General features: G+C 38.6%; 2 protein-coding genes across 3 annotated transcripts; one reads left to right on the forward strand and one right to left on the reverse strand.

Annotated features, from left to right (window-relative positions):
- The first annotated feature begins 2,567 nt into the window (after window positions 1-2,567).
- LOC18444093 (photosystem I reaction center subunit IV, chloroplastic) lies at window positions 2,568-4,671 on the forward strand. Its single transcript, XM_006854271.4, has 3 exons — window positions 2,568-2,887; window positions 3,288-3,353; window positions 4,398-4,671. Exons 1-3 carry the CDS (start codon window positions 2,651-2,653, stop codon window positions 4,500-4,502), a joined length of 408 nt encoding a protein of 135 aa, XP_006854333.1. The 5' UTR covers window positions 2,568-2,650; the 3' UTR covers window positions 4,503-4,671.
- Window positions 4,672-5,968: 1,297 nt separating this feature from the next.
- Window positions 5,969-26,181, reverse strand: LOC18444091 (uncharacterized). Of its 2 annotated transcripts, none has more exons than XM_006854269.4 (4): window positions 25,392-26,181; window positions 8,581-8,685; window positions 6,712-6,768; window positions 5,969-6,609 (listed from the first exon to the last, which is right to left on the reverse strand). In XM_006854269.4, the coding sequence occupies exons 1-4, from the start codon at window positions 25,752-25,754 to the stop codon at window positions 6,280-6,282; spliced, it is 855 nt and encodes a 284-aa protein (XP_006854331.1). In that variant the 5' UTR covers window positions 25,755-26,181; the 3' UTR covers window positions 5,969-6,279. The 2 variants fall into 2 exon arrangements, with proteins under 2 accessions (XP_006854331.1, XP_020529111.1); XM_020673452.2 differs by having other exon boundaries at window positions 5,969-6,560; window positions 25,392-26,180.
- Between the last annotated feature and the right edge of the window lie 208 nt (window positions 26,182-26,389).

Here is a 26,389-nt window from a genome sequence, read left to right on the forward strand (position 1 = left end):
TAGAAACCATATCAAATTTTAGAGAGAGAAATTATCTAAAAACATTTAGAGAGAGAAACTATCTTAAATTTCAAATTTTAGATAGAGTATATTATGTTAAAATTTTAGAGAGAGAAACTATATCGAATTTTAGAGAGTCAAAGTGCTTGAGGTTTTTAGAGAGATAAACTATCTCAAAATTTGTACAAAGATAAACTATCTCAAATTTCAAGTTTTAGAGAGAAAGTATACTGCAACTTTAGAGAGAAAATATACTACCATTTTAGAGAGAGAAACTATATCAAGTTTTAGCGAGAGAAACTATCTCAAAAATTTAAAGGCAATATCTCAAATTTTAAGTAAGAAATCATTTTAAAATTTTAGAAAGAGTAACTATATGAAATTTTAGAGAGAGAAAGTACTTTGAAATTTTTTAAAGAGAACTCTCTCAAAAGTTTTAGAGAGAAACTATATCAAATTTTAAGTTTTAGAGATAAAAGTATCTGAAAAGTTTAGATTGGGAAACTATATCAAATTTTACAGAAAAAAACTACTTGAAAATTTTAGAGAGAAACTATCTCAAATTTTTTAGAGAAATTATTTCAAATTTTAAGTTTTAAAGAGAGAAAATATATTAAAATTTTAGAGGGAGAAATCATATCAAATTTTAGAAGGAAAAACTATCTCAAAAATTTTAGAGTACGATTATCCTAAATTTTGAGATTTAGAGAGAGAAAATTTAGTTTTTTTAGACAAAAGAGAGAGAAAATATATTAAAATTTTAGAGAGATAGACTATATCAAATTTTATAACTAAACAATAGACATTGAAATAATGGCAAGAAATCAATGAATTTCTTATTGTATACCCAAACAAGAGGTTTCAAAATATATGAGAAGAATACTTGATATTGGAAATCTATAGATTTCTTATGAATTCAAATATCCAAAGGGTGCAGTTGGCATACGGATGCATCCGTAGATGTAGAGGTAAAGTGCACCTTCAAATTTTATCGTGGTATATAAGTTTGATGTAAAATGTTCTTAGAATTATCTCATAATCTACTTTTATATCTAATTATAAAATGGTTAAAATCAAGTAGATCTATAAACATATGAAAATCTTGAAAATTGACGGTGTAGATCACATGTTGTAAAATGCACTATTTTTGAGACAAAATCTTTTTATTTTTCGTAGTCATGCATCTCGATGTCGAGATGATAATCAAAAGTTTTTTCAACATTAAAACGACCTTTTTCGATAGATTTTTGTGGGACATCCGTAGTTCTACATCATAAGATAGCATCCTTGTATAAACTTTTTCCATAAAATTCTTAATTTCCTCCTGTCCAAATGGGCAGTGTGCACTGTAGTCAATAGTATATTCCCAGCCACCAGATAGGGATATCTAACGGATAGGGGTACACTTGACCTTTTACCATTTAGAGCAGGTGACACGGTGCAATGAGTAGCCAGATCTCTCCAATTATCAATTGGGTACAAATTCTATACTATGCTCCTCAAGAGCATAGTTTATTTTTACTCCCTTCACCTGGGAGATTTTTTCAATTTATAATTTTGAGAAGCATTCAAGGCATGGGTGATTAAGGAAATTCGAAATTTGAGTTTTCTAACACTTAGGTCTCACTTTCTCAAAATTGGATGTTTTCTATTCAATCTTTAAATAGTATATTTTTAAAGAGTGTAGAAAGTGCAATTAGAAAACATTTTATTATTTTATTGAAATTAACTATGGGATTAAGAGGTTATATCTCCAAAACTCAAACTCTTAAAATTACTCCTAAGTGAGATTTCACCTGCGGGAGTAAATAAATAAACAGTATATTGCCAAGGAGTATAACATATTTTGGCTTAGCATTAAGTCCTAAAAATGAGCCAAAGGAGACACCCCGTATATTATCATCACAAAAAGAGAAGCTTATATAGAGCTTAGGCTCTAAACGATCAAATTAGAGCATACCTCAAAACTTTCACCGGAAGAGGTTGTTTTGATGCTTAAATACCATCAAATTGATCATCTCAACATTAAGATGCATGGACATGAGAAAAAAATAGATTTCAAGTTTTAAAAATAGTGCATCTTGTAGCTAATTTTTGGCCCATCAAATTTCAAGATTTTTAAGTTTTTATAGATATGCTCGATATACGTTATTTTTAAAGCTTTAAATTTTATAACTAAAGATAAAAATATAATTTAAAGCTATCAAAAAACTTTCAGTATTAAAACCATATTTCTTGATACTATTTTAAGGTGAGCTCTAATTTGATTGTTTTGTTTAGAGTCCCAGCTCTATACAAACCGCACCACAAAAGTAAACATGGGCATTCTAAATGTCCATCTCACTTAAAATCCAATAGCTAAGAAACATGAACCAAGAGACCATTATCTACACCACTGAGGATATGGTGCACACTTGGCAAGTCCTCATTGGTTGGATGCTTCCCTGACTGAATTGAAGATAATTTAGCACCAAAGGTTCTCACCCCCTTATGTCACCTTGTCCACATAGGCACTCTTTCTCTCTCTCTCTAAACCCAAACACCCCCTCATGCTCACTCTCTATCACTAGCCCCTTGGCACTCCCTCTCCCTCTCTGTCTCTCTCTCTCATCCATTCCTATTTCTCTCTCTCTCTCTAGAGAGAGCAACGATGACGAGCATGGCTACTTGCAACATGGCTCCTACAGCTTTGGCGTTGGGGTCGAACCTTGGTGGCAGCACCTCTTCCAGGCCTTCTCTCTCCTTTAGAAGGCCTTTGAACAACTCAAGGAGACTGATGGTGGTGAGGGCTCAGGAGGTATCCCCTCCGGCCAAGGCGGGCGAGGCTCCTGACACCAAGCGCCCTCCGCCTCCGCCTCCGCCGATTGGACCTAAGAGAGGCGCCAAGGTGCATAATCCTAGAATTCTCAGTTTTTCCAATTCTATTTTTGCTTTTCAGTATTTGGGTGCTGCGGTATGTACTTATGTATAAATTCTTTAACTTTGTTATCTTTTTTTTTATCCGTAAGTGGGTTTTCTTTCCAATCAGAGTGGATAATACTATATGATGAGTTAAAAGTTTTCTAGGTAGAAAATATTTATATTTCTAATTTTTAGGAGTGTCTTATGCATTTAAATGTGATATTTTGTTTGGTTTCCATCAGTATAGTTCTCCTTGTTTCACAATTTTCTGTTTAACTTGAATTCTCTTTATGGGTATTATTTACATGGTGCTATATCTCTTGACTCTCTTGTGGGTAATTTAAATCTGGTGTTTATGTTTTTACTTAAATGGGTTGAATCTTCAGGTGAAGATCCTAAGGAAAGAATCCTACTGGTACAATGGCATTGGATCAGTTGTGGCAGTTGACCAGGTATCATACAAGTTTCAGTGGTTTGGATCATATCATATCATGCCTATACTTCCTTTCTGTAAATCAAATCTCGACATAACTCCGATTTCTAAATTTCTCGCATTCTCAGACATGAAACAACCTTCGTTACTAGTAGTATAGGTCTAGTACACCATACCATATACTCAAAGACAAACAGATGGACGGACGGTTAGGATTAGTTGTTCATCTATTCGAGTCGACCATTTGTGTACTCTAGGAGTGTAGATGCATTTATTATCAGAAAAAGAAGGCTTTTATATATATATATATATGGAAAAAACTAATAATAGCTTATCAGTTATAATGAATAGTATTATAGGTGAAAATAAAAAATGTCAGATTTTCATTCAGAATCCATTGTTTTAATTTTAATTATTTTTCTATAAATTGGCCCATAATAAAATTTTGGATATATGTACAATAAAATAAGGTGCACAAATAAAAAATATTTCTCAGAATATAAAATGACCAAAATACCCTTGAAAATGATGGGGGTATTTTGGTTATTTTAAATTATTGAAAATAATGTTTTTATATGGTACACAATAGTATTAGGTATATATACCCAAAATTTCATATTAATCAGATTTATATAAAAAAATTTAAAATTAAAATAGTGATGTACATTCTGAGTTACATGACGAAAATCTGATAGCTCCCATTCCACCTATATGCTATTTATTATAGCTGGCCAGCTGTTGTAAGGTTTACTATATATATATATTTATATATATTTGATGCCTATGGTCTGCACTAGTGTGAATGAATGATGCACGCATCCATACCCATCATGTACAAATCTATAATCCATTTACAGAGATAACAAGCTAGTTTGTGATGGAGCTCCTTCGCATCATAAAGCGCACCAAACATGAATTTATCTGCATTTTGAAAGTAAGAGGTTTCCTATATGAGAAAAGAAAGCTTCTCTGATGTCGGGAAATAATGCGGTTGACATACATACATACATGCATACATTTGAGGTCTAATTGTTATGGATGATGATATTTGGTTGACCGGCAGGACCTGAACACGCGATACCCAGTCACAGTTCGATTCACCAAGGTGAACTATGCGAACGTTTCAACCAACAACTATGCACTGGATGAGGTCCAAGAGGTGCCCTGAGGAGGGTGTGTTGCAGCTTGGTTAGGATCTTTGGTTGTGTATCATACCTCTCAATCTTCCTGTAATCTCCTCTTTCACCTTCTTTTGCAACCCCCACTATTTTCTAGCAATATACAGTGTTAAATGACTCTTGATGTGCAATGAGTTTGTTACTTCATTTGAGCTGCTATTTAATGCCCCACTTATTTCACCTTATGAACCGGCACAGTTGAGAATAATTTGCATGTGTATATGGCACAGATCAATTATCGGCTAAATCGAACAGGATTTGATTATTTTTATAATAAAATGCTTAGAATATAACAGCTTGGGGGTCTAACATACTTACACTCAACACTGTGTACTAAAAATGCTTCCTCAACCATCTCTTGAATTTTCTATGTAAATGGCCAAATCTCCCAAGAGCGCAGACAATGTTTCAGTTCTTTGAAAAACTTACAGATTCACCTTCAAAATCTAAAGGTAACAAGAAATCTCTGATGCCTAAAAGCTGTACAACTTTACTCTTCATCGAAATTGACCAGCCCTCCCTACACGGCTACAAGAAGCATGTAATGAGACCAACTGCGTAGTGCGAACAACTCTGACCCAAATTAAGCACTATCTTACTTCCATGACCACAGGCTTCAGAATCAGGAAATATTAAAGTCTCATTTGCTCAAAAGCATTTCATAACGCATTATAGATTCCACAAATATCCATCAAGTTAAAATTTATGAATGCAGTTCTTGCCTTTAAGATGTGTGGATTTGAATACTTACCAGGCCGGTTTCAATTCGAACCAGTATGCACCTCATATATCAATTCACTAAGCTCACGACTAAACGGATAGACACAATTTAGTCATGACATAAATTGGAATGATCTAAGCCAATATTCACATCTCTCTCTCTCTCTCTCTCTCTCTCTCTCTCTCTCTCTCCACACTATTGGACAGGTTACCTAAATATGACCTGCAGTAGACTGTACACTGGCATACAGAGCCTCTGCCTCAAAGCTACCAGGATATATATTACCATGGCGGAAACCCCATCTATAGAAACATGCTCTTCCTTGCATGTTGGAAACACTGACGTATAGGTCAAGCGCAGTTCTTTACCAGCAATAAACCCAACATTCCCCATAACCATTCTCACACATTGTACACATATCTCTGTCTTCTACTTGATATTTGCATACCACTTGTCAAACTCTCTATAGGGTGGGGTTTGTATAAGGCATAGGGTACCCTCCAAAACGTGCCGAAAGATGCAGTTTTGATACTAGAAACCCTGAAATGGGCTTGAAAATATTGAAACTTGATAGTCCAAATAATATGCGCAAATATATATTATTTTCGAAACTCGAAATTGTTTCTTTTTTTTATATTTTTTTTATATCCATAAATCCCGAAGTCAAGATGATCAATTGGAAGGTTTTCCATTGTCGGAATGACCTTTTTCAGTGGGTTTTTGCGATGCGCCGTATTTCTCCGGTACAAGTTTCACACCTTGTATAAACTTTTTCCTTCCTCATAATCTATTTACAAAAGCATGCCAAGATGAGTACCAAGATTCTAGTATATGAACATAACCAGAAAGAGACCCATACAAAATATGCACATTCAGATAACCCTCTCCCTCTCTAACCACCCATAAATATACGAACTACATGAAGATAACCAGAAAGAAACCTATACAAAATATGCACATTCAGATAACCCTCTCCCTCTCTAACCACCTATAAATATACGAAAGAACATACAGTAGAAATGAGCAGGCTACTCATATTTTCCATCCTAACGAACCAGAAACATGGGTCCAGTTCCTCCCTCCTTATTGGCATCAGGGACACTTGCGTACCAATACAACTGGTTGGCCAACTCCCAACTCCAGTCTTCCTTCCTTAAAACAGACATGCGAGGCCACCTGTTAATTCGTACATAATGCTCTCTGATTTTCTCATCATCTACAAAACTCGTGACTATGCAGTAAGTGCTTTCATGGCCTCCCCAGACTCCATCTAAAGGATCTGCAGTTTGAGTACCATCAGGGTGGAAGTAACGGTGCATGGGAGGCCCTGTGCATCTCCAAGATGGATCCAAATTGAGCCAATAAGGTGGAGCAGTCTAGAGAGAGTAACAATGATTAGAGGTTCTTCTTGTTTTCTATAGTTATGCATGAAGGGAAGAATGTTGCATACGGTGTGAGAACGGTTGATGTTGGGTTACCTTTTTGAAACGGAACTCCCATGCATGGTCACAGAGGTCATCCCTTAATATGCGGGTCTACAAGAATGAGAAGTCTTACTCTGTTAAGAATGTTGTCACTAACAAAAAACGGGGGTTTGGGGGGAGGGAGGTAGGGAGGAAGAGAGAGATTTGATAACCTACTATGGCAAAATTTAAACAAAAAAAAAGAAAAACTGAAACTTAAGACACGCCATGGTAGGCCATCACATCTCTCTCTCTCTCTCTCTCTCTCTCTCTCTCTCTCTCTCCCCGGGGGCATGTGCATGATGAACATGCCTGCCAAAATGAGTGAGCATGTCCCAATATAATATTTATAACAATCTACCAGATAAACAATTTTATTATGAGACTGCACCCTACATAACTCACTCAGATAGAATGATACTACACATCCCTGCAACATGGTACAATCTCTCCAAGAAAAACGAGGACAAAATGGTGCCCTCCAAACTATAACAATCTAAAAAAGTGAAATAATAATCAGAGATACCATTCAGCATAGAAACACAAGTGACTCCATGGTATAACACAGCTCCTAGATTCACTCTCAAAATGGAGCAAGCATACATCAACAAGAAAGAGTTTTATGTACAAGAGGTAATCATAAAGGCAAGCATTGGAAAAACTGCAGTAAGGAGACAATAAAATGAGCAGAAAATAGTAGCATTAACCTGCCTTTCATGAGTGAATTGTGATTTCAGAAAAGAAAGGAAATAGAGTTAAAAATGTGGAAGTGGTAACAACTCAATTTATTCCACTTAATCTCTAGGGACTAACCTTGTAGTATCTATACCAGCTCCAAATTCAGCATTTAACCCCAAATACAAAACATTGCTGATGATTCATATTCCATACAAGTTAGGGTTACAGCCTGAATTTGGAGTCTTCCCTCATTTCCTTTTTTCTTTTGATAAAATTGAATTTTTGTACTACTGGTAAAGATATTTATAGCTTGCGTATAGCTGTAGCTGAAACTGTGTAACAAAAAAGAACCAGAAAAACACAACAAAGCAAAAAATGCCATGGTTATAACTGGTGTTCATTCACTATAAAGTATAAAGTATTGCCAGCCAACGTCAGCCGGAGCATCGGCAGCCCAATTTGCCTCGCAGTAGATGTGCTTGTAAGAGATTTGACTTTTGCTGGAAACGGCATATATTTGGTTGTACAATTGTTCCAGGCACCAGGGACATGGGACCTACCTTGTGGCCCATCTATTGATGTGAACAGGATCCCCTACTTCTCCCTCCTTTCCTCATATCTTTAGATTGCCATAATATTTCCCAAAGCAATAACAGGCTAGAAAATCCTTTCTTATAACAAATATTTCGATTTAGATCTATTAACTGCTGTTGCACACCTCCAATACACAAATCAATGATTCTGTTGACACACTATAGAGGGATATATATCTAATGTTATATTAGATGGACTTGACATGATGCCGCACCTCAATGAAAAGATCATGGACACTATTAATGAGCAGTGTTGAGACGGGCACGATTGATGAGCAGTGTTGAGATCTGTCTCTGTTAGTCTTCCTAACCTTAGAACGCCCAACTATGAAGCCAAAGTGGAAGAAGCCAAGAGGCATCAACATTAGTTTGTTAATCTAGTAAGTTTGTTTGTGTCCCTAGTGAGACAACCGATGTGTAAAGATTCATGAAACTGCTACTTGTAATAAAAGGACAGTTACAAAGTTCTTCCAAGATCCGACACATGAAAACATCAAATGAAGTCAATGATAGAACATGGAATACCATATAAGAAATAGAAGAAAAAGGTGCAAGATGCAGCATCTTGTGGTGAGGGATATAAAATTACGGTGAGGAATATGAGATTACTTACACGTTTGCTATCCATAATGGAGACAGAGTAAGCGGATAATTTTGATATTCCTTTCACCATAGACATGCGAGGAATATGTGCCTTACCCAACCACAATTCTTCACACTGCACAAAAAACCAACATATCACTAAAAACAAACTATATCAACTAAAACAAATTATGAACAATCATATGGTTGAAAAACTAATAAACGAATTAGACCTGCGGAGTTATCATATTTGAAAGCATGCATCACTGCTGGTGATTAATCAAGAAATATATAAGGAGATATTGGCTTTTGAATTATAACAATCACACGGTGAAAATTGCTTCCCATGCATATGCTTGCTGCAATGTATCAAATTCACACCATATTATTTTAAGGAAGAATGAAATTCTTCTTGGGTTTTGTGGCTTTTAAAAGCCTAGAGAGCTTGTGAATATGTTATTTTATAATGGAATGTGCACTTTAGTGGGAGTGTGTGTGTTGACTGACCAAGGGTTGGGCAGTTTATGGCCTTGGTCATGTCCAAATCCCTTATCCCTAGGCATGTAAACACTTCCAAGAAGGGTTTGCAATTAGTCATCCCTTGTTCAGATCAGCGAGATGCCCAGGGATGATGTTTATAGGACAAGAGAACTGTGTGGTCTCCTGTGTGCAATCGTAGGCCTGAGAGAGCAAAGGGCTAAAACCTCAACAAAATTCCACACGATGTATACACATGATAGCCGCATAACTGGAAAGCAGCCCCATAGAGAGCCATATATACATGTGCATAGAGAGAGCCCATTTGCATTGTGGTGACAATCGCAAGATTTGCTCTTAAAAGGGGGAACTGAAATCCACATTCTAGGATCATCGTCCCACTGTTTACTGTCCAACTTTGAAAAGCCAATGATGAGCCCTTGCTTTGAGACTGTGGGTCATGGGTCCTTGTTGGTCATGGGTTCTTAGGTGCGTGGAGTGCTCTTATTGTCGCTAGTTTTAATCCAGTGGTACAAGTCCATTACTAGGATATTTTATATGGATATTATAAATATTTTTATGATATTTAAATATATTTTTTTAATTTTAAAATATTATTTCTGCTGCAATTTACTTCAAATGGGTATTTCTAAAATTTTCGTAACTTCAAATAACACATGTGGGACCAAGGATCTGGCCCCACATGTGTGTGTGTTTTGTTTATGTGTGGGGACCATGTGCCACCCCCTAGTGGGCCACCCCAATTTGTTTTAAACAAAAAAGTGGCATGCCACCTTTTTAGGAATAAAAAGGCATGCCCCATATTTTCTTGGTTCAAAATTTTAAATTAAGTTAAAGATAGAAAATATTTTAATTTTAAACAAGATTTGGTTTCCTATTTTAGTGGGAGATTTAAAATATAGATTATCCTTGATTATGCGAGATCTAGTGATTGGTTATATTTCAAATTTAAATATGGTTGAAAAACTAAGCAATAATTATATCTGAGGAATTGTCATATTTGAAAGCACGCATCATTGTTGATGATTAATTAAGAAGTATATAAGGACATATTGCCTTTTGAATTATAACAATCACAGGGTGAAAATTGCTTCCCATGCATATGCTTGCTGTATCAACTTCACACCATATTATTTTAAGGAAGAATGAAATTCTTCTTGGGTTTTGTGGCTTTTAAAGGACTAGAGAGCTTAAAAATATTATATTCTATAGTGGAATGTAGGAGTGCATGTGTTGATTGACCAAGGGTCGAGCAATTTATGGCCCTGGTCATGTCCAAAACCCTTACCCCTCGGCATGTAGCACTTCCGAGAAGGGTTTGTAATTGGTCATCCTTCGTTCAGGTCAAAGAGATGCCCAGGGATGATGATTGTAGGCCAGGAGAACTGTGTAGTCTCCTGTGTGCAGTTATAGGCCTATGAGAGCAAGGGTTAAAGCCTCAACAAACTTCTACAGGATATATACACATGATAGCTAACTGGGAAGTAGCCCTATAGAAGGACACGTGTACATGTTCGTAGAGAACCCCTTTGCACTGTGATGACAAGTGCAAGAATTGCTCTTAAAAGGAGAACTGAAATCTATATTTTAGGATCATGGTCCTACTATTTGTTGTCCAACTTTGACAAGTCAATCATGAACCCCTACTTTGAGACTGTGGGTCATGGGTCCCTGTTGGTTGTGGGTTTTTGGGCGAGTGGACTGCGTTTATTGTCGCTAGTTTTGACCCATTGGTACCAGTCCACTCGTAGTATAGTTTATATTGCTATTATAAATATTTTTATGATATTTTAATATTTTTTTAAAATTTTAAAATATTATTTCAAATTTAAATAGGAGTTGGATTTGGGTAAAAATATAAGGGGATAAGGTTCCTATGTCTCCACCCAAAATCATGACGGCTGATTTGTGGGGTGGATGACTCTGATAAAATCTCTCGCCCCACAGATTTTCTAATTATCCTAAAGGTCAAGCTGGAAATTGGATAAGGCATTCCTAGATTAGAATCCTATTCAAAATAGGAAATAAATCTTGTTTCTATTTAAACAAGATTTGAACCCCTTCTCTCATTAGATCTAGATTTCTCTCTCTCATGCCCCAAGATCTCTCTCTCTCTCTCTCTCTCTCTCTCTCGTATAAAAAAAAAGGTCACGTGACCCCGCTTTGCCTTAGAGACTCATGCTACTCTCTCTCCTTTTATTTGAGTAGCTTCTATTAAAAGAAAGAAAAGGAGGAACTTTAAAATCCTAAGGGAGGCTTGCTGTATTTTGAAGAAAATAAAGGTAACAACTAACCTGGAGAGAGATGAACTCACAAGCTCAGCCCTAGTTTGTTCACATAAACCCTAATTATTTTTTTGCTCTCTAAACCCTTAGGAAAAAAAGTATTGCCTATAAAGCTTCCCTATATCATAATTTCCAGCAACACCTAAAGGAGTAAAAGTGCGTCATCAATTAGGCAAATCGAGTGTGGGGTGTACCAAGAACTGTGAGGGTAACTGCAAGTATCTTCCAGTAAATCGTCCCAGTAGCTTTAATTACTTTTCAGCATTATTTCTTATTTTCTGTGAATTTTTAGAAACTTGTTTTGTACTAAAAATTATAGTGGAAGTTTATTTAAAGCTCCTGGATAGTTTTTATTTCTTTTGGTAGTAAAAATAAATATCTTAGGTTGTATCTAGGGTATTATTTTTTATTTACAATAATATTTAGTCGCTCATGTAAGTGGAACTCAAGTATATTGAATAAAAGTAAAAAACAAAATTCGAATTTAATACCTTGAGTTCTACATAACTACTCCTTTCAATTCTTGCATGCTTTACTCACCTTGAGTCATGGAAACTAGTCCAAATTTGAAGTGATACAAACAATCATGGTTTTCTTGAAGATATGCCTTTTTCAGAAAAATCCCACATATCGTAGTGATTATGATAATTGATTGCACCCCACGTGTTTGTTTTTACATTAAAATGTACCCAGCACCTTGTGATCAGTAGGTTTAATGGCCACAAGAAAGAGTCAAGTGTGAGGCATGTTTATATTCTTGTGATTTCAGTCTCTATATGGTAAAAAAGGTACAAATTTTTTTTTTCCAAAATAGCCCCTAAAATTTGCGTTAATGCATTTGGCTTCCAATGAATTTAATAATCCCAAAAATAGGAGAGAATCTTATGAAATATTTAATCCAAAGTTGGGATAAAGTATTTATTGAAGGATAAAGTATTTATTGAAGGGGGAGTTCCCATTTCTAATTAGATCTCCTAATATATATTTCCAATTAAATTATCAATGAAATAATATATTATAGGAAGACACATAGGATTAGATTGGATTAGGAGGCATGTTACCCTAATCTCCCACTGTATAGAGCCTCCCTTGAAATGGTACCTTACCCTGAAGTCACTCTCTAGAGGGTCCTTCTCTAGTTGAATGCCAATTGTCCTTGACCCCTAACAGCAGCTTAATAGATAAATCAACATATAACTCATTAATCTGTCCCCATAATCTTCACAGAACTTTTATTGGAAACAGATGCCGCATGCCATATTATCTAAGAGGATAAGGGATTCAATCATTTCATAGGACCTCACTCTGCCGGAGTTTTGGTGAGTGCAGGATTGCAATATAAACTGGGCCACAGCTGCATGCCACCATGAGTACGACAACCTAGGGATTCCATAAAGATCAAGTACGAATACAAACTTGCCAACCCCAAATAGTTGGATAAGGCTATGATAATGATGATGACGATGGTGATAATTCTTTTACAAAAACTTAGCCGACCCCAAATAGTAGGGATAAGGCTTAGATGACGATGATTCTTTTATAGAAACTGTGGCCCTGCAAAGGTGGTTTCAAAACAATAACTAGGGAGATCTGGAAAACCTATTAGGCTCCTCTCATGGCTGAAACAACTATTGACAGGTTTAAGATCACATGGATTAAGCTTTGGCCACCTCGATCAATACAACCAGGTGGACATCGAGAAAGTCCTCGTCTCCTATACACATGCGGTTATTATGGAATATGCCTAGGTGCATATTTCAACACCACAACAGAAGCTACTAAAGTTAAGAATAGGCTAGCCAACGAAGATGGGAACCAAACTTCTCTACATATTGACGACCCGTATTTTTCCCATTGCAAGTATCAAGGGTATTAGTATCAAGGACATGTAGTATTGTTCTTTATAAGCAATGAGGGTATGTAGTATCTCAGTATTATTTGTTCTACACCACAGCCGCCACCCCCCACCCCCCACTCCCTGACCCACTTTTTCCCATTCTTTTTCTTTTTGTACCCCATTCCCTCTGATTCTATACTCCTTCCATTTCCTTCCCTCTTAGCTCTCTCTGCTTCCCATTGTTGCAAATCCCCATTTGCATGCGTTCTTCAAGTTAAAGTCAATACATGCTGCTTCCTACTTATCAATATATGATTAATTTTTAAAAAAATAGTTTGAAATGCCCATGACACATAGCATCCAATTTTTCAAAGTCTGGAGTATAAGAAACCACAAAAAGATACCACAACTATCAAGATATATGGCGAAATGAGCTAAGAGGACGGGCCTAGCCTACCAGAGACAGGAAACCTTATACACTAGCAATCAAAAATCCAAGTCTTTAACTGGTTGGCACTATCTGAGAGAGCCTTAACGGTGGACCAGCGTAAAAGAAGCGGATTGCCAATAAGTAAACAATTCTCAAAAGAAAAAAGAGAAGGGGACTGCCAATCCCCAACCCATGTGTAATGTGCACAGTGGAAGAGGAGACCAATGCCCACCTCTTCACCCACTGCATCTTGGCCAGGCAACTGTCGTGATCTCCTGCAACTCTTCAATTGGTCCTGGGTGAACCCAAGGTCAATCCCCCACTCTTTCGCTCCCTCTACCCCTTCCTTGGGCCAAATCCAGCATCTTTCTTTGGAAGGCCTCGATGGCAGCCACACTGTGGGTGAGATGGACCGAAAGAAATCACAGGACATTCTGAGGACAGAACGCTTCCCTTGAAGTCTTGAAAGGCAGCGAGAATGATGATAATCTTATGAGCTAATAAGCAAATTCGTTTCAAGCACTTTTCGCACACAGATTGTCACCAGAATTAGCAGGCCCTAACTCTACTTAAGGCCCTCCCACGTTCCTCGAGCCTCCCTCTGAAGCCCCCTGAACCGGGCCAACCAAAGCTAAACTTCAAAAGTTGCTCTCTAGGCAACCCAGGCTTAGCAGGGATCGGGAGTATCATCAGCGACAGCCAACGTCGCACCCTCCTTTCCTTCTCAAAATTCATCACCCATGATGACTCTCACACAACATAAGCACTCGCCCTCCTCAAGGGCCTCAAGAACCTACCCCTGTCCCCCCCCCTGCCACACCCCAAAAAAAACAATAAACCTGGGAGCTCGGTTTTGACAGCAGAAAGGGACTCCAACAATATCACCTCCTGGGCCTCGGGGCTCTGCTGCCTGTCCTGAAGACTAGCACATGTTTTTTGACAAAACAATTTGATACATGTAGGCCTATGTGCATCTCATGGAGAAATATATCACGTGAGGACAACTCCAAAGCCAATGCCCTCGCGAAGGAAAGAGCTACTCGGGTGGATGGACAGGGAAAGTTTTTAGCATCTTTTTGGACTCTCAGCTCCCCATTTCCTTTTTCTTTTTTGTCTTATACGATGGATGTATACCATTTTTTGACTCAGGCCACCCTCTTGGTGGTTTTTTGTATAGAGCTCCCAAACTGTTGCCAGCCTATTGTTTGCAACTTGTACATTTTCAATACTCAATACAAATGTTAACCACCCTCATAAAAGAAAGTATTGCTCAACACAAAGACGACCCTATATACAGCACTAGAGAGTCGAGACGGCTGATTAAACCAAAGAAAGCCTCACATTTCTTATGAATGAACCAAATCCTTGCATCGAGTGAAATATCCATAACAACCTTGTTAGACATATTTCACAAATACCCCACAGTAATGCTTAAATAAACTCATCTCATAGTGTGGTTTCCCAACATTTTGGCTCTCTAGCCATGTTAACAGGACTCAAATTTAGTAGACAGCGAACAGAATAGAGAAGATGGAAAGAGGGAATATTTCCATTCAATCTGGATCAGTTTACATATATACCACACTAAATGAGAATGTCCATGGACAATTACAAGATCATAGCATACATGATGCACATGTACAATGACCAATGTAGAATGCAAAAACAATATGATAGACAAATGACCAAAGTCCTAATTCAACAAGACAAACCCTTCCTCCCTTGACACCCAATGTCAATTTGCAACACAGGAAAGTTATAGTGCCAAAAATATTACGTTCCCTTTAAGATTTCAAGAGAAAATAGACAATAGAAATGAGCTGTGAAAAGTGGCTACAAAAAGTGATTGCTTGCGTAGAGTTGACATTACAATTAATGATAGTTCATACATACAGATGGCGTGATAAAACACCCACTGCAAACTAAAACTAAGAAAAAAAAATTTCATGTTTTGTGTTGATATTAAATAAAACACAAGGCCAAGGTTAACAACTTGATCATGAAAACCTAAGTAGATTAAGAGTGAAAAAAAGGACATAACTTATACAAAATACAAGCAATGCAACCTCACAATCCAAAGTTGCAACCAGATGATCAATGGAAAACTGCATATACGAAGACAAATGCTTTACCAGATGACATCAAGGCCCTTATATAAGCGTCTAAGGTCATTTAAATAAAATGGAGAAGTCAAGAGGTTAATGGAAATGATAGTGACATTATTCAAAAAAACATAAGAATACTAATTAAAACACACAACAAAAAGATATCGCAAAATAATTGTGTAGTTTAACAACTTTGTCATCCGTAAGAAATTAATTGTTCTATTGAGGATATTGCTAGAGGACACACAAATATGAGGCATTTATGGAAGCTGAAACTCTCCATCGAGAGGGCACTCCAGCCTAGTGTTTGCAAAACCGGCCAGTCAGAACCAAAACCGGCTGGTTAGATCGGTACCTGCAAGGTACCGACTCCGATTAAGGCCGGTTTTGTGGTACTAGTAAAACGTCGGGGACCTCACCAAGACCGGCCGGTTCTAAGTCAAACCGGCAGTTTTAATTCAAAACCAGTCGGTTTCTGCTAACCGGTCCTGTTTACTGATATAACAAACGATATAACATTCATAACGGTAGCATATTAAATAATGGCCGTTTTTTGACACAAAGACCGTTATTTTAAACAGAACCTGTGATTCACGTTTTGCAACCTTTTTTTATTCGATTTTCTGGCTTTTTTGTTTTTTTCGGTGAATTATTGCACTTATACACCTGAAATTTTCTATAAATAACTGTTTATTGAATCAAAAATGGAAGAAGAAAGATTTTTTGGTGGCTTGAAATGGCGGATTTCTGAAACTGTGAAATTCCACCATTTTATCAATCTAAGCTTCAATACCCCATGAATATGCATGGAAATGGAGGGCTTTGATTCATTGCTGAAGTCTTAAACTTTTTTCTATTTCGAATTGTCGAAAAAGATGAATTTTGGAGGTTGATTTCGGCCGAAAATGATGCTGCTCGAAGAACTGTGTTCGATAAAAAAAAATTGATTGTTGATCGATGTATTGATCGTTTTTTATTGAATTGATCAGTTAATTTTGATCATCAAGGCTTAATCAATCGAATACATCAGGAATGTTGATTTATCATTGAGTATATTTATTTTTATGAATTGTTTTTTGCCGCGTTTTTGTTTTGAAAATTGCGTGAAGTGAAATATCCGCCATTTTTTGAAGAACGATGATCTCAATGGTGAATTGATCTTCAAGATATTTGGTGCATTTTAATTGTAATTGAAGTATCTATCATATCCCCATGTCAATTTGTTCAAAAAATGAAAGATTTGGGGTTGATTTTGACTCTAAAGTTTATGTGTTCTTTGGCTTGATTTTAAGGTTCTTAAAAAAAAATTGTTTCTAAATAAAATTATGCTATTTATTTATTTATAAAAATATGTTATTTGTGATGAATATGAGAAAAAATAGATTTTTTCTTTTTAATTTTATATATTTTTGGTGAGCTTGATGGATTGTTTTTAATGTTATATTTTTTTTTTACAAAAATATGTATTTCTGTGATGAATATGAGAAAAAAATTTCTTTCTTTTTAATGTTATATATTTTTGGTGAGCTTGTTAGATTGTTTTTAATGTGCTATATTTTTTTATAAAAATATGTTTTTTGTGATGAATATGAGAAAAAAATTTCTTTCTTTTTAATGTTATATATTTTTGGTGAGCTTGTTGGATTATTTTTAATGTTATATATATACTTTTTTACAAAAAAAAAAAATTTTGTGATGAATATGAGAAAAAAATATTTCATTATTTTTAATGTTATATATTTTTGATGAGCTTATTGGATTGTTTTCAATCTTATAAATATGTTCTTTTGTGATGACTATGAGAAAAAAATATTTCTTTCTTTTTAATGTTATAGATTTTTGGTGAGCTTCTTTGATTGTTTTTAATGTTATATTTATTTTTTTTACAAAAATATGTTTTTTAGTGATGAATATTCGAAAAAAAATATTTCTTTCCTTTTGATGTTATATATTTTTGGTAAGCTTGTTGGATTGCTTGTAATGTTACATATTTTTTTTATAGAAGTATGTTTTTTTGTTCTACTTTCTTCTTCAATGTGGAAATGTGGAATGAGTTCGTGTTGACTGAATAGTATTAAAACATTCATGTTTCTTGGTTAAGTTTACTATATAAAACAATGAATTCCTTGGATTTTTTATAGGAAATCATAGCACGTGGTCAAGGTACTCCTTTCTATGCTACATTTTATCATCCTTTTGCAGGTTGGCCTGAGTGCATTCATCACAAATTTCCAACCACATCTAGTTTGGACTTTGGAACAATTACGACCTTGTTGTATAACATTTCATTAGGCTAGACTTTATACGTACCGATATATTTATTGCAACACTACTGACTTCTATTCAGTGAGAATCTATGGAATTACAGTAGAAGTCTTGTGAATTTGCAAGAATTTTCTATTGCTCTATTGAAGCCATGAATTGTCGGCACCTTATGATGCAACTTGATCCAAATGACTAATACATGACCAGTATGATGATGATGACGCCCCCTTAAGAGGGGTGCCTAACATATCTGCCCTGGGAGGGAGAAAAAATGCTTTACGAGACAGAAGAAAAACAGCAACTGATGAAAAGCAGGGGCCGAAGACAACCTAGGTCATCTAGGTTGGGTTGAAATAGGCTCCCTCCTTCGCCAGGACATCAGCTGCAGAATTGGATTCCCTAAAGATGTGATTCCAGGAAACCTGAAGGTTCATTAAATATGCGCTATCTCTTCGAAAATGTGATCGAGTCTCCACGGGCAAGAGGAAGATTGGATGCCCAAGCTATGACGTTCCCTGAATCCCCTTCCACACAAAGCACAGAACTCCAAGAAGGGTTAAACTTGCGAAGACCCTCTAATAAAGCCAGGACCTCAGCAAGAGTTGAGTCAGCTGTGCCCATCAGGCGGGAGAAGGTTAACAAGGTGCAGCCATTGTGTAATCCGAATAAGCCCCTTAGCCCCCTATTCCAGAGGGTCCAGGGTTGCCCAGGGGGCAACCATCGAAGTTTAGCTTGATTTTTCCTTCCTCAGGGAATCTCCAGATAGAAGCCTGAGAGATTCTTGGGATTGATAGAGATAACAAGAATTGCCGACTGCTGAAAAGGTCACCGTATGCAAAGTCTTTGAGGAGTTTGTAATTTTTTGGCCCAGAAGGGGACCAACCTTCGAATCTTGTCGATCATGGAGGTGACGGAGGACTTAACGCTCCTGAAAGTTCTATTGTTCCTTTCTGTCTAAATGACCTGAACTGTGGCAGCAACAGATGCCCTCCACAGAATGCGACTGGCTTTAGGCCATGGCGGGGAGAGGAAGGCCTTGAATGGATGAGGGATAGACTGAGGGGTGACCCAATACCGTTGAAGAGTTGGAGCAGGTTTCTCCACAGAGCTTTGGCCACTACGCAATGGATAAAAATGTGCTCAGTGGTTTCTTCTGCTGCTGTGCACATGATGCATCGGTTGGGGTAGGGGAGTCCCTTCTTTTTTATTTGGTCGATGGTTAAAATTCTCCCATAGAGAACCACCCAACAAAAGACTTGAATTCTAGGGGGGATGAAATGAAACCAGGCCTTAGAGGCAATGAAGAGAGGGAGGAGAGATGGGCTAATGGGGCAGCTCAGGGCACGGAAGAACGAAGACATAGAGAAAGTGCCTGACGTAGCAGGTGCCCAGATGATCTTGTCTTTGCCACTGAGGGGGGAGGAACACGGAGTGCATCAGTTCAGCTAGAGCCCCGAAGCCTTCGAGCTCGTGATCAAATAAAGGTCTCCTAAAGTTGGGCGTCCAAGAACTGGTCGACCCATTTGCAGTGAAATTTTTGGCCACCATGTAGTGAGTATCGTGCGTAAGGGAGAACAGATTGGGGACAAGATCCTTGAGTGGGCATTGCCCTAACCAGGTATCTAGCCAGAATTTCACCTTGTTCCCTGCCCTGGGATGGAAACGGATATGGTGGAGGAAAAGATCACAACAATGGAGTACCTACCTCCAAAAACCCCAAGACATTGCCGCTGAGCCTGCACCTTGGGGCCAAGCTATTGCTTCCGTAACAGTATTTGTGGCAGATGACTTCTGTCCACAAGTTGATTAAGCTGCGAGTGGCATATTGCCACCACCATTTTCCCATGAGGACAGTATTGTGGGCTCTAAGACTGCAAATTCCTAAGCCTCCAAGGGCTTTTGGCCTACAAAGCTTGGGCCAAGAAATGAGGTGGTATTTGCAGCCATTATCCCCAGACCAAAAGAAGTTGCGCACCAATCTTTCCAGCCTAACGGCAATAGAGGCAGGGTTATTAAACAAGGATATTTGGTAAATTGGGGTGTTAGCAAGGGTTGCCTTAATGAGTGTGAGCTTGGAGAGAAATCTTCCTTTCCAGCCTGCAAACCTCCTGTCGAACTTGTCATAATATGGCTCCAAAGGTGAAGGCAGGCATGCTTAAGCATAGGGGGGGACTGAGGTATGAAGAGGGTAATTTGTCGACGGAGCATCCCCATTTTTAAGCACCCATCATTTTAGTCTTGGCAAAGTTACCTTGAAGCTAGTGGCCAGCTGAAAACACCTCAAGAAGAGAACGAGTGCATCGACCTGCTGGCTTGAGGTATAGCACAAGACTAAGGTGTCATCCATGTATTGGATGTGGAAAATGATGGGGCCTTGGGTGCTCGTTGGAAGCCCCTCAAAATCCCTGCTTGGTAGAAACTAGAAATGGAATTGCTGAACACTTAGGCCACGGTAGCAAAGAGGAAGGGTGACAGGGGGTCCCCTTGGCCAACGCCTCTAGAGGCAGGGAAGAAGCTCTTAGGGATCCATTGATCAAAACTGAAACAACAGGACTAGAGATACACCCGTGCACCCATTTTCTCCATTTGACCCCAAAGGCCATCCTCAGGGTCTCATCAAGGATCAACCAATCGGGGTGGTCGTAAGCTTTCTCCCAATCAAGTTTTAGGATGATGCCAGGGGCTTTTGAAATCATACGACTGTGGATACACTCGTGAGCTATGATTGCCCCATCAAGGATTTGACGGTCCTTAACAAATGCTCCTTGTGTAGGAGAAATAACCCAATTAAGAACAACCTTTAGCCAAGTTGCCAAGACTTTGGATAGGAGTTTGTAGGAGCTGTTAATGAGACAAATTGGTCGGAAATCTTTGAGTTCCACTGCCCTTAGGCTATGGAAGTTGTGTTCATGGCTTTCCCCACCACTCCTCTAGAATGGAACTCAGAGAAGAAGGTGAGGATATCAGGCCGAAGAGTTTCCCAAAAAGAGTTAAAGAAGGCCAAGGGGTACCCGTCTGGTCCAGGGGCACAGTAGGGATTGAGGTCTTTGATGGCAACCAATATTTCTTCCTCAAAGAATGGTCGCTCTAACCAGCTGGCTTGGTCTTGGGGAAGAGGAAGGAAGGACAAATCGTCTATGGTGAGTCTAGGCCCTGGCTGAGTGGCAAATAGACAGGTAAAAAACTGAACCGCAGCCTATTCAATGAGCTAGGGTTGGTCTAGGATTAACTTGTCGACTTTGAGGCGAGTTATAGAATATTCTCTTCTACAATAGTTGGCTACCTTATGAAAATAGCCAATATTGAGATGACCCAGCATCAGCCATTTGATCTTGGCTCTTTGGGCCCAATAGATCTCCTCCTAGTGGAGGATATTTTGATATTCAAGTTTAGCTTTGGACCACTGTTCGCAAAATCGCCTGATCTAACCGCTAACCAACCGGTTAGATCGGAACTGGCTAGTGGCCGGTTTGGGTTTTGGGCGGTTAGGGTGATCAACCGGTATTTAAAAAACAAAATTAAAAAAATGTATATAAATTTTCAAAAATAAGGAATTTAATTTGTATGCATTTTTAAATATTCTTTACATTATGGTAAAGATTAAAAATTGTTTTGGTCATTAACACTCACTTTTATATTTTCCCATCTTTTTAAGAAAATTTTAAAAATAGCAATTGGAAACTATAAAGTGGGTTAAAATCTATTTTTTTCATTAATTTTCAGCTTCATTTGAATGTGTTTTGTTTTAATCATTTTTTATATGATTTTCATTGATTTTTTTTGTATTTTTAAATTTTTTCAACACTTTTTTGACTGCCTGGTTAGAGCAGTTGAATCGGCCGGTTTACCGGTTTGGCCGGTTAAACCGCTTCCAGGTCCATGTCCGGTTAACCTTTCCAGTTCGATTTTGCAAACACTACTTTGGACCGAATCTCCAACTCATTGGGCATGAGAGTTCTCGAATCCTCAGCGACATCTCGATGTTGAATAGATCGAAGAAGGGCCTCCTTATGGTCATGGAAGTTACCAGGGGTCCATAACTTGAGGTGAGATTTGGGAGTTTGTACTTTCTGCTGAAATCAGAAGCCGGCCCATCCAGACACAAGGGGAGAAAAGGATTCCCACCAAGATTTGACGAGGTTGGGGAAATTGGTCTCTTCAAGCCAGACCAACTCAAAACGGGTCTAGGCCCTCTAGAGACAGACTACGTATCGAGAAGGATTGGACGATGGCCCGAGGTAGGCTTGGGCAAAGCAATAGAGTGGGAACCAGGGAAAAGGTTGTCCCAGTCCAAAGAAATAAGAATCGATCAATTTTGGAGAGATAGCGGTGGGAAGAGTGGTTAGACCATGTAAAGAGGGCTCCTTCCAGTGGGACATCAATGAATTGGTGGCTTGAGATGAAGTCTGAAAAAGGGATCATGGGTGGGGTAACGGAATGGTTGGACTTCCGTTCATGTGACCATCGGTTTACATTGAAGTCCCAACCTAAGCACTAAGTGGACGGGGAGACCGAAGCCATGGAGTCAAGTTCAGCCCAAAATGAGTACCTGAGGTTATCTTGGTTGGGCCGTAGATTGTCGTGCATTTCCATTGTAGGTTGTCTGACAACCTAGTGAGCAACACAGTAACAAAGAAATTGCCGATGGTGGAGTGTTACAAGGAGTTAAGAGTGGGGTGCTGGAGAACCCAGATTCATGAGGTGCCTTGGGCTTCAAGGGCAACCCAATCGCAAGGTTTGTGGCCCCACAAATGATGAATTTCCATGAGAATGGGGGAGGGCATCGTGGTTTCACTAATGGCAAGGAGGTAGGGGGAATGCTTTACACAAATGTCACGGACAACCCTTTTTTTGTGGGACTGGCCTAAGCCCCCGATATTCCATAAGACTATCCTCATGAGGGCAAGGCGGCATAGGGGTTATGCCCCGACGAGTGCCTAGGTCTGGATGAAGGCCCCAGGGCACTAGGAGGGGAACCGGGTTCAAAGCTATTTGTCGTAATTGATCCCGCAAGCAAGATTGGAAAGCTCCCGTTTGCCCTTGAGATTAGCTTTGCCTTTGGATTCCACTAGAATGAGCTCTTTGAGAACCTCTTTGGGGCCATTAAACTTAAAGCCCATGACCTTGAGTACCCGGGATACATCGCCTTGTGCCAAGTCGAAAGCCTAGATAAAGGAGGAGTCCACAGAAGAGTACAAACAATCCAAAAATGAGTCTAAATGGGCTTCCCAGAAGCCAGGAGATTTTAGGAGTCGAGCAAGGTTATACATGAGGAGGGGAGGAGGAGGGGGGTCAGAGATGGGGGTCCAAGTATGGGGCTAGCCGAAGGGGGTTGAGGGAGATGAGGATGGGGAGGTGAATTGGCATCGGTTGGGTGGGGGGGCCGGGGGGAGAGGTGCCATAGAGAGGGAGGGGGAGGGGTGAGACAGAAAGACCGAGGGTTACAAGGGCGGTGGGAGACGAGGAGAAAGGGTTGAAAGAATCCGAGGGAGAAAAGGATGAAGATGGGCTCCCCAGAAGCACAACGAGTAGGGGAATAGGCTGAGGGCAAGGTGACAGGGAGATAAGAAAGGGAGGGGAAGACGAGGGCTGCGCTTGAGAAAAGGGATGGGGTGAAATTGATAGGAGAGGGATATGGAAAAGAGGGGCCAGTGGAGGGTGAGGGGCAAAGGGCCAGAAGAGAGGGGGTACAAAAGGCACAAGCGAGGGGCTGGGATCAGAGATGAGATCCAAACGTTCTTCAATATTTCACTGAGATGAGATCCTCAGAGCAGACAAAATGTGTGTCAAACTTGATCTCATCTTAGTGAACTATTGAAGAGAATGTAACACTTTGTCAAGAAACTATAACCAATTGCATAGCGCCACAAAGTAATATCAAGACATGTAAGTTTCAATGACGAAACTCCATTGTGATGTCTTATAGATGAACCTACAAGCTGAATTTTTGTGTATTACCAATTGTTACTTCCATATGCATACTTGGATTTGTGGTATGTAACCATAACCCTCTAGGTATATCTAGTTCTTTCTTTGAGAGTTTTCCCTATCTAACATACTACATGGACACCATATGTTTTCCGTATTGCAAAGGGTAATAGATTAAGTCTGAATAAAAATGCATTTATGGGCATTTGAATTGGTGACGGTGCAATAATGAGATTCAAATCCATTAAGACACTTCCTATGCAGAGGTGAGAGCTTTGCCAGAGGGATTGAGACTTTTTCCCCAGAGTGATGAAACCCCGATCATCACTGAAGGTGACAGCTTCAATGTCATTACATAAGATCCAAATCCATTAAGACACTTCCCATGCAGAGGTGAAAGCTCTGACAGAGGGATTGAGACTTTTGCCCCAAAGTGATCAGAATCCGATCATCACTGAAGGCGACAACTTCAATGTCATTACATGAGCCCATAGCTTAGCTTCACATTGGCCTTTTAACTATGATATTTGATGAGGTTGCAGATATTTGTTCCTCCTGATGTATCTAGTTTAATCATGTCTCGAGGGAAGCTAATGTTGAGGCAGCTGTACTTGCCAATGGAGATGTATCTCGTGATAGTCTATCGCCAGCGGTTTTAATTCACATTAAAAAAGAAATGGGAATTCACATCATCTTTGGAATGCAAGGTTGAATGTCTCCCGCAAGTATTTGGGCTATCCAAGTTGGGTGAGATGAGGTGGAAGAAACATTTGGGATTGAAAGTCAAATTTCTTTTCCACAGCTAGGGAGCTCACTGTACTCAAGGCTACATTGACCTTCAAGCATGTATGCTGTATATCCCTCCATCACATCGCTAGCTCCACTCCAGATACATTGGAGAGAACCCACACCTCACAAAATAGAGAAGATGGTCCAGGGATCAAACTCAAGAGGAGAAACAATGCATACAACATTATGCTCGTAAATAATAATCAAAACGTATACACAAATAGACCTAAGCACAAAAACAATCCAGAACGATAAGGAACAAGAAAAGTAAAAATTGTAAGCTGTGCAATATTCCACCAATAAACCACCAATATTTTTTAGAGAAATACTAAGAAACCCAATATTATAAATTAAAATGAAGAGGAATGAGCATTAATACAGTCTTTAAAGTGCGTATTGAACTCCATTAGAGAGAGAGAGAGAGACGAAGAAGAAGAATGGGGCACTCACATAAATGACTAATCTTCTCCAACAAAATAATTAGTAGAGAGACAGAGAGAATAGACCAGATAAAATGAATTTAGACCATAATAACCGAAAGTCCTTATAGGGGGTGGGAAGCAATGGATGAACTACCAACCCACCTATTCAACAACGAAATTCCAGAGAGAGATACATTCAACCAAGAAATTCTAGAGAGATTGGAAGTAAATAATGCCATTCAACAAATAAAGTTTAGAGAGAGAGAGAGAATTTGTAGGTTACCTTCTTGGCCCAGAGGGTGTCGCTAGAGGCTACTCTACGCCACCCGCGGGAGACCAAGAGGGATCGTGCCACGCTGTGTGCATCCAGACGCTGCAGAATCAACAGAAACAGGTCTGGCCCAAAGACTCTGAGAGGATCACTCCACCTCTTCATCTTCTTCTCTCTATTATTCTCTCCTTCCTTCTTTCTCTCTCTAGCTACCCCAAATTCACAGGAAACCGCTGCTTTTCGTGTCTGATTCTCGCCTTCCTTCTTTCTCTCTCTAGCTACCCCAAATTCAGAGGAAACCGCTGCATTTCTACACGAATTGAGCCCCACTTCCACCAATTTCAATGGCCTTTCTGCTCTCTCTACTAACTCCATTGCTGCTCAGCCGAAATGGGCAAGCGGAGGAAAGAGTAAAAACACTACTGCATATATAGAGAGAGAAGTTTAGAGAGAGAGAGGTTTAGAGAGAGATAGAAGTTTAGAGAGAGAGAGGTTTAGAGAGAGAGAGAGAAGTTTAGAGAGAGAGAGAGAGGTTTAGAGAGAGAGAAGATGAGAGTGGCGGTTGGGGTGAGAAGGATGGAACCGAAGATAAATTGCAGAGAGTAAAGAGTGCATATATTATGCTTCTTCGGGTGCATAATGTGCATCTTATCCCTTGATCAAAACGGTGTCTAAAATTTTGGAAAATATATAATAATTATTAAATGATTATTTGGAAAGAAAATTTTTGAAATTTAAGTTTTGTGATATTTATTAGATCTAGCCCTTCAAAAATTGGATGGTCTTGGTTAATCTTAAGACAAGTTCTTAGAGTTTATATCAGAGTTTATATCATAAATTTCTTTAAAGCAACTTCGAATTTTGAGATCTAAAAAGCATCCATATATTTTGCCCAAATAGAGGAAATGGATAGTGACCTCCAAAGAGGATAAAATCTTTTGGCAATTGCAAATACATCTCCTTTTTTTTACTGTTTCTTCTTCCTATTTTTTTAAGGTTTGCATAAGGTT

Source organism: Amborella trichopoda, chromosome 7, assembly GCF_054954075.1.
Source record: "Amborella trichopoda isolate Santa Cruz 75 chromosome 7, AtrichopodaSantaCruz75HAP2 v2.0, whole genome shotgun sequence".
Lineage (NCBI taxonomy): Eukaryota > Viridiplantae > Streptophyta > Magnoliopsida > Amborellales > Amborellaceae > Amborella > Amborella trichopoda.